This window comes from Gymnodraco acuticeps, unplaced genomic scaffold (genome assembly GCF_902827175.1).
Source record: "Gymnodraco acuticeps unplaced genomic scaffold, fGymAcu1.1, whole genome shotgun sequence".
NCBI classification, from domain to species: domain Eukaryota; kingdom Metazoa; phylum Chordata; class Actinopteri; order Perciformes; family Bathydraconidae; genus Gymnodraco; species Gymnodraco acuticeps.
This window is the reverse complement of record NW_022990685.1, coordinates 583,868-592,992: the sequence shown is the minus strand read 5'-3', so window position 1 is coordinate 592,992 and position 9,125 is coordinate 583,868. Positions and strand designations below refer to the sequence as shown.

Sequence of the window (9,125 nt, the reverse complement as noted above, 5' to 3'; positions counted from 1 at the left end):
AAGAGAGACAGAAAACCCAGAACTTAAATACACCCAGGACTAATCAAACCAACACGAGACAGGTGAGGAGGGAGGAGAAAACAGAGGCACCAGGTGAACACAATCGGGTAATCAGGGAGGGAAACAGACAAAAAGCAACAGGCAGGAAACGGGGGTGAACACTTTACAAAATAACACAGGAAACCAAAGATAGAAAAAGACAAGACAAAACAACAACACAGACAGATCCTAACAATAGGACAGTAAACCAGACATATCGTTTTAAACTGGAGAGATACAAAAATATGCATAAATAAAATAGTAAAATAAGATATGAATGAACAACACAAATAAAATACGTTACATGTATTTGTTATTGGCTATGGTAGGTTATTGGTTATGTTCACATACTTATTTAATTATTAAAATGTAAACCGACTTTTTCATATGGGTGTTTAGAGTTGTACTAGTCTCTCGTAATTCTGCTTAAAGTGCACCAGATTGAAGCATTTTACTTCAAAATGTTCAAACATTTCTTCCCGGTATGCCTGAGAAGGCAGATATGCTTGTTTTTCTCAACAAGAACTGTTCTTTAAAAGTTGGACTGTTGCACTGTTGTAGCTTCAGTGGTTCTCAGGTTACAGTTACATAGCAGTGAATATAAACAGACTGATTCATGTGAATATTACTGTAAACTAACCTGTGTAAAAGTTTCTCGAATAAATTTAATTTTTTTGGTGGAAGAAGCATGTATCATTTTTTTACCCTGCCCCTCAAAGAATCGGAATTGAGAACTGTTAAGAACCGGAATCGAAAAGTAGAATCGGAATCGGAATCGTGGAAATTCAAACGATACCCAACCCTAGATGTGACACAGTATTTACTTAAAGGTGGGGTAGGTCATTTTGGAGAAACCAGCTCGAGTACGCTAGAATTTGAAAATACACAACCGGAAAAAATAGACATATAAATACATTAATACATTTATCACTTATACATGCAATTTGATGAATGACATTTTCACTTAAATGATTAATTAACGAGTAATTCATGTTTTCAACACAACAAAAAGAGGTATTAACCTACAACAACACAACAAACTAAATAAAGAGTCACTGTGCAGTGGGAAGGTTCAGCCCTGACCCAGCAGCAGCTCTATCTGTGGTGCTGAAGCTCCTGTGATTAATGGGTGTTAAACTACTCTCATGAAGAAGAAGAAGAAGAAGAAGAAGAAGAAGAAGAAGAAGAAGAAGAAGAAGAAGAAGAAGAAGAAGAAGAAGAAGAAGAAGAAGAAGAAGAAGAAGAAGAAGAAGAAGAAGATGAAGAAGAAGAAGAAGAAGAAGAAGAAGAAGAAGAAGAAGAAGAAGAAGAAGAAGAAGAAGAAGAAGAAGAAGATTAACAAGAAGAAGAACATTAACAAGAACAAGAACAAAAACAAGACATACTTTTTTAAGGTCCGTTTCACTCTGTTTTTCTTATACATTCTTCTTAGTTGTAATACACAACAGGACCTATACACGGTGCACAGATGCACAACAACATGCATTTATTTTTGTACTTTCATTGCATATGTCACTAAGTTCTGAAGTTGCTGCTCATCATTTTTAGCCATGGTTGTATACTTACCTACTTATTTTGTCTTTATTTTCATTCTAGTATAACTAATGTGCTTTTCTTCTATAAATTCACATGTTAGCTCATTCTGTATTATTGCATGTATTTTTTTACCTGCTATGCAACTTTTGCTGTAACATATTTTAGCCTCCTGGAGAAGTTGAGGTTGTGTTCCCTTCTGACTGAGCTACTGCCACCCAATGACATTGTTGGTCAGAAATAAATAGTCCGCGAAAATATTATTAACTACAGTAGGAATACGTCGCTGGACTTGACATATAAGTGCTAATTCCTGATGCAGGTGGAATATATTAGATATATAGGTCTTAATAGACTTACAAGTGGATAAGTGGAATAAAGTTCATATGTAATCATGCTTTTGTCACAACTTTCTCAATATAGTGCCTGTGTACTTCTGAACATGCACATGTGTCTCATTCATCAGGTTATGTCATTCATCTATTTATTTAGATTATGTTTTTATTATTAGATGTACTGTATGTAGATCTATATAAAGTATGCATTTTCTAATGGCCATGATACTTTACAAAACTTCTCAGTGTTCCTTTTTGTTCTCCGTAATTTATACTTCAACATTTTTCACATTTTCATATTTCCTTTCAACAGTCAATAGATGATACAATACAAAGACCTATACGTAAGACAAGACATTCCGAAAAATACCCAAAAGTATGTATTTCTTCAATGGTTTAAACCAGGGCCATATAGATAGAAGAGTTACGACATCTCCGTTCACTCCAATGGACCAGTTTTTTTACAGCAATGGCGGATCGTGGAGCTCTCAATAGTTCCCCAGAAGTTAGCTTGCCGCTGACTTGAGGGGCTATCTGCGGCTAGCAGCACAGTAGAGTTGCAGCATAATAGATCGTTCGTGTTGGACTTTGAAAGGTAAAAAGACGTTTAAAGATGTATATTGCGGATATTATCAGAACATCTGAGTCAAATTAACATGTGTATTAAAGGATGTTAGTGGATTCCGTGAAGATTATCCCTAAATCAGTAGATTTAGGGAACGTTTACAGATAACAGATTAGGCTAGGATTCCGGATAACGTTAGCAACACACGTTAACCACGAACAGCCTATTAATCTGTTCTCTTAATGTTATTTCAACCCAACGTTGTGGAATTAGAGAAAAGGGGCTTCTTAACGTGCTTTTATCCGGGGTGGAGGGAGTTAAATATTAGTTAAATATAATATTGGGGCGTGTGATTGTAGTGGGTGGAGGTGGTGAAATGAGGATTCTTTCACACACACATACGGGTATTGGGCCGAGCGCGACACCGTACTTCCGGTCTGCGCCGTTTTACGCGAGGTGCAAGCAGCCGTACACCGTCTAGGTGTTGCTAAGCTTCCTGTACTGAATATCATAGTCTATTGCCTTAATCAATATCTAGTCAACTCTAAAATACCACATATATGCAATGGCATGATAATATTATTGTGACAAGTGGGGTATTCACCTGGTGTTTCCAGAAGATAGACGTAGATGCAGCCAAAATCGACGAAGGCCACTGTCGTTTTTCCATACATCTGCAGGCAGTCTGTAACAACCCACACAGCTCTAGTTTATGCTGGTAACGACCTAAAGCACACCCCTCAAGTCCAGAGATGTAATCCGAAGACATGCAGCGATTTCTTCGGTCGTTAATTAAAAAAAAAACCTAGTGTGCTCCGCCTGGCTAGTTAGCTAGCTGTTTATATTTGCACTTCCAGGATATTAGCACCTCCAGGAAAATGGCGCATTTATATATATTTATATGGCGCGTGTTGCATTGTGGGTAGCTCGTGACGTCACTGTGTGTGAAAGAATATCCATTTTGGAGTTCAAGCTAGTATAATATAGTTCACGTTACACAATAATAAGGAAGAGAGCTATTTTTGTGATACATCGCTATTGATATGGATTTAGAGTGGAGACTTCCAAACAGTAAACAAAAACGTAATTTATGGGTGAGTGTTTTTAGCAGAGCCATATAATGTCCTTGTGATTCTGTTGATTATTACCTGTCTGTATTATGTTGCAGCTCAGCTGATTTTGGATTGATGGCAAAGGGAGAGGGACTTAAGTGAGAGTGAAAACACAAAGTATGTTTAAAATAGGTCAGCAATTTCCCATCCTATAGGTTGCTAGATGTATCTAACCCTTTCTCCTGTCTCCCTCTCTCAGCACAAGAACCCCAGGGGGATTCAATGGAGCCTGAAGACCTGCAATGAGACCCTCACCCTGCACCTGAGTCTCAACTCCCAGAGTTTTGCAAGCCTCTCCCTGTTCCTTATTTTGATTAAACAGACGTTAAGCTTCCCAATGGTGTGGTCTTCGTTTTGTGAAAAATATGATTACCTCACATATGTTGTTGTTGCTGTTGTTGTCTTTTGTGATAGTTAAATTGCTCCTTCTGACTTGAGCCAGCCATTCTTTCTTCCTCTCTGTGTCAGTGGGGAAACCTTACATGTGTACTCCTTTCTCTGAGCGATTGGAGCATCCTTAGGCAGCACAGCAAACCATGGGGGAGACTATATGCCAGGACAACAGAGGAAAAGGCACAGACAAACTGCATGATATGCTATTCAATGTTTATTGAATTCCATTTATTTACAATGGATGTTCCTAAAACAACACATTTAACATCATCATCATCATCATCATCATGCTGCTGCTAGTCCTTTGATAGTCACTTGTCGGTCTCCTGTCCTTTCTGAAAGTCATAAAGATTACATTAGTCATTTAGATTACTTATGTCCTCAATTACCATGGGATGACTGAAACCACCATGAATTAAAGAAATGGTAGAAATGTATCTAATCAGAATTTTGAAACCTTCCTTCCCTCCCTCTAAATATATCAATAAACATTAGGATGTGATGCTCCTGACTACCATACAAGTTTAAGAAGATAATATTGTTTTAAAGAATTCAAAGCAATAAACAATAGGCTCTTTAACCAAGGCAACGTTAGCCTAACATGTATATGTTAACAGGTAAGATAGCTGTTCACACTGTATATTTTTCTACTTTTTGTAATGCTATTTTATTTTTATTTAAGATGTTTACATTTTCGATTGTTTAATTCTAGTCTTTTAACTGTCTAATGTACAATGCCTTGTCTTTTGCTGCTGCAGCATAAACATTTCCCCAATTGGTATCAATAAAGTACTTCTTATTTTATCTTAATCCTCAAATATTAGCAAAAACATTGATGTGACTACATACACATATCGATATGTTGTATAAATATTGCAAATCAAAACCTTTATTGACCACTAATTACCAAAAATTGCATTTCTATCCTGGTATTAATGCATTCAAATCGTGATTCAAATGGCCCGCCACGAACTTCCTGGGAACTATTGAGTCTCCCTGAACCACGTGACGATCAAGCATTTTGGACTTCCGTTGTCGCAACTCTTCTATCTGGTTCTAGCTGGTTTAAACCATGCGGAAAAAAACTAAATAAATGTTTGTATTTTGTGAGGCATCCTGGTTTTTTTCTTTTTCAAATCTAAACTGGGATTGATTCTTCTTTTGAAAACTGAACTAAGGGACCATTTCAATTTCCTATATCTGTAAAAGCAATAGTAAAAGTTAAGCTGTGCAGATGTGTTTATTCATGTGTGTGATATGCCTTCATGTTTGGTAGAGGCCCCTGGTGGTCACCACAGAGCTGTTGTATCTGCAGCAGAGTAAAAAGATGTCAGAAAATCATCAAACATTTACCTGAAAATGTAGAAACAACACCTGTTTTTCGTTTCCTGTCTGAAGTGTTTTACCTGGAGAAGTGGGAGGAGTGATGAGCTGTCTGTCCTGATTGGGTGAGCAGAGCAAAGGAGGAGGAGGGGGATTCCTGACTGTGGCAGAGACGTTCCCGACCACAAAACCATAAAGACTCCTCAAGAGGAACCACAGGGACCTTTGTAAGAGCTGCGTTCTGACACACACACACACACACACACACACACACACACACACACACACACACACACACACACACACACACACACACACACACACACACACACACACACAGTAAATATGAGTGGACAGTTAAAGGGGCCCTATAGAGAACCGCAGTGACGCGTCCTAAAACCCGGAAGTAAGTTAGCATTTTTAGCACTTCCGGTTCCTTCGTCAAAAAGCAATGCATTTTCTCCATAGGGTTTTGGAAAATAGCTCGAAATAAGGTCTGTGGTTGACACAAATTTAAGAGATAAATCACGTTTTGTTCTACGACATTAAATACATCAGCAGTGACCCCACTGGTGATTTCTGAAGAGTTTACGTGTCTGAAAAACGATGGTTGTTACCGAGTGGCTGAATAGGACTACAGAAATTGTCGAGGCCGTTGTACGTCATTACGCCGAACACGTAAACACTCCCGCTAAGTTTGTTTTCCCCTGTGTTCTGCTTGAAAGCAAGTACCTGCCTATCTTTAGTATCTGTATATCTATATCTGACCATTAGAATCTGTATTTTTGAAATTGTCATTTTTAACACCGTAGTTTTACAAATTATAGAATAATTAATTACCAGTGTTTTCCAATTTTACTCGGCAGTTCGTTTCGTTGGCTAACGTTAGCTAAAGCTAGCGCTACTAGTTAGCTACGCAATGGTTTGTTGCTTTGCTCCGGGTTGCAGCCACAGGTCTTCGCATGAAACGTGCTCGTTCTATCGTTTCCCGGCCAATATTTTCCAAAGGAGAGTCTGGATTCGTGCCATGAGGTAAGCTGACGTTACATTTTTGTCCATGTCACGGTGAAATGTAAATGATGGGTAGTGACTGTATCGCCGTTTTAGAGATGGCGCTGCTGAAAAGACCGCAACATAAGTAAAGATAATGAATACATCCTATTAAAACCTGTGTGGCTTATATGATAAGTCTAATTAGTACAAGCAGCATAACGTTTCACCATGTAACTAAAGATTGTAGTCAGGGAAATCAGTTTGACATATTGAACTAATAACAAATCACCTCTGGCTGGCAGAGAACTCTCTGCTCCATAGCTTCTCTTGGACGTAAAATCACATGTACATTTTACATTTATATTCAATTTAATATTCCATCCCTCACATACTTTTGTATATATAATAACTTATATTTTCTTTTTATGCTGCTGCAACACAAACATTTCCCAAATGGGGATCAATACAGTAATATCTTATCTTAATTAAGAAATATAACTATTATAATTAGTGTAGCAGCTGACACCTATTTTCAATATGGATTAATCTACCTTTATTTCTTTAGTTCAATTTTGATCTATAAAAATGTCAAAATAGTGAAAATGTTCACGAGACTTATCAAAGTGCAAGGTTATATCTTTAGATGTTTTTGTTTTAGCCTATGTACTGTATGTCTTAATGCTCTTATATGTGACAGTGTGACTTCCATGAAACTAATATTTTATATCTTCCCAACAGACGAGCTAACAGGAAACCTAACACTCTAACAACCACAACATTGCAAAGGCGAGTAAATGTAAATTAAAAACGATTCACAATTTCTTCTTCTTTCTTGCAGTGAGCTGAAGCTGACCTTGCACTTGGTGCCAGTAAGGGTGCTCCTCACGCAGGCTGAATGTTACTCCTTCCCAGGGTTGGGTTGTAACGGAATACATGTAACGGCGTTACGTAATCAGAATACAAAAATCAAGTAACTGTATTCAGCTCGCGTTACATTTGAAAAACGAGTAATCTGATTACAGTTACTTTCGTAAACCTGAAGTGAATACATTTTGGATTACTTATTGGAATTATTGGTGGAAAGATTTCCTCACAACATTTAATATTCATTACTAAAGGTACAGCCGAATCATCACAGCCCACAAAACCTATTACCGCCGCAGATGGACCAAAAAAGCGTTTTAAAAAAAATCGCGGGTCCGCTCAGTGAAACAATAACAGCGAAACATGGAGGAACACAAGTCTGCGTTTAAATCGCGTGTGTGTGGTTAAAACACATCAGCCTGCGGTCGCTCTTTCTTTAGCCTTACTAATGATTATTTCTGAAGGTAAACACAGTGAAGGCGGTGCGTGAAAGGCACTGCGTGCTCGTCTTCTCAGAGGCTGAGTTAACCCTCCCGCTGCCTCCTGGTGCTGCAGAGATTTCATGAAGTGAAGGAGGTGTTCCTTCTATAAAACAGCTGCGGGCAGCAGATAATGTGAGAGTCACGGACATTAATTCATAGATCAAGGCAGACTGGTGCACACACTCTCCTGTTTTGCCAATCCGGTGCTTAAACAAATATAGCTCTACACCCCTGGCCGTAATGTCCTTAAAATGAAGTCCGAGTTTGACATTTTAATTCATGTCCTGCCAACACTGGCAGGACAGAAGGCGACACGCTCGTTCTAAGCCGTGTCCCTCACTCCTCACATCCCAAACTGCATCCCCAAAAAGTTAATTATGTTGTTACATCGTTTCAGATGTTGTGTTTCAGTTGTGCTCTTGATAAGCCATTAAAACAGTAAAAACACATTCCTTTTGCTTTTTGTGTCTCCTGTACACCAAAACATACCCATCTGTGATGGAAAAAGAAAGTAATCCAAAAGTAATCTAAAAGTAATCTGATTACGTTACTTTTTTAAGACACGTAACTGTAACTGTATTCGGATTACTTTCAGAGCCATGTAATCAGTAATCAGTAACTGATTACATTTACAAAGTAACCCTCCCAACCCTGCTCCTTCCTTACTGACACAGAAGCCCTTGATTTGCAATGCTTCACTAATTGTCATTTCCCTGGCTCCGTAGGGACACTTTACCTCCAGACCATCTGGAGATGCCCCCAACAATCCTGATTGGGAGAGCCACAAACCTGACTCATGGACCTGCATCTGGGTTGCAGTGGTGAATGCCCTGACACCCTCACATTCATTCATAGTCCCCCACTGTACAGACAAAACACCATCAAGGGCCTGTTGTTGCCCTAGCACCCTGGCAATAAGGGAAGCAGTCACACGCTTTGACCTCAGGACAGCTCCAAAGTTGCTGGCAGTCAACCTTCCTTTCCTGAACAAATGCCAGTTTGGGTTGGTTCGCTGACCAGTGGTAGCCACCTGAATTGCCCTCTGTTGCTCCTCAGACAATGCCATGCTTGCCACAATTGCCTCACGCCCCTGATGCCCAACAGATTTGATAATTTCAGGAACAGTAAGTGTTTCCAAGCTGTAGTGTTCCTCTTCTGGCTCGGGGGAGAGAAGCCAAGAAATTCCTGAGAACCTGCCCCCGAGTCTGTCCCTCAGCCAGTCACGATCTTCGGAGGTGGGCTCTCTTGTCAGCGGGTTGAATGAGTTATTGGTTGGAGGAAATAGCTCCTCCACTGAATGTGTACGTTTAGTTGCCTTTGGCTTCTTCCACTGACAGGGGGTGTCAGTGCAGTTGAAATTGTGGATGGCAAAGATGGCTAATGCAGCCGCATGACTGCATTTCCATTCTCCACGTGGGCATTCACATTTTGTGGAGAGAATTCCCTCTTCTCCTGTAGATACCTGTGGTGGTGGGATTGTTTTATT

General features: G+C 39.3%; 1 protein-coding gene across 2 annotated transcripts in view; it reads right to left on the bottom strand.

The window, feature by feature from the left end:
* Positions 1 to 4,864: 4,864 nt before the first annotated feature.
* The window catches only part of LOC117555402 (testis-expressed protein 43-like), a 28,004-nt gene continuing 23,743 nt past the window's right edge, over positions 4,865 to 9,125 (bottom strand). The window contains exons 3-4 of one of the 2 annotated variants that reach the window (XM_034230307.1): positions 5,384 to 5,541; positions 4,865 to 5,286 (exon numbers count right to left, since the gene is read on the bottom strand). In XM_034230307.1, coding sequence (XP_034086198.1) covers positions 5,241 to 5,286; positions 5,384 to 5,541 — 204 coding nt within the window. In that variant the 3' untranslated portion in view covers positions 4,865 to 5,240. Of the gene's footprint in view, positions 5,542 to 9,125 lie in introns of both variants that reach the window. The other variant, XR_004570397.1, reaches the window with a different exon arrangement.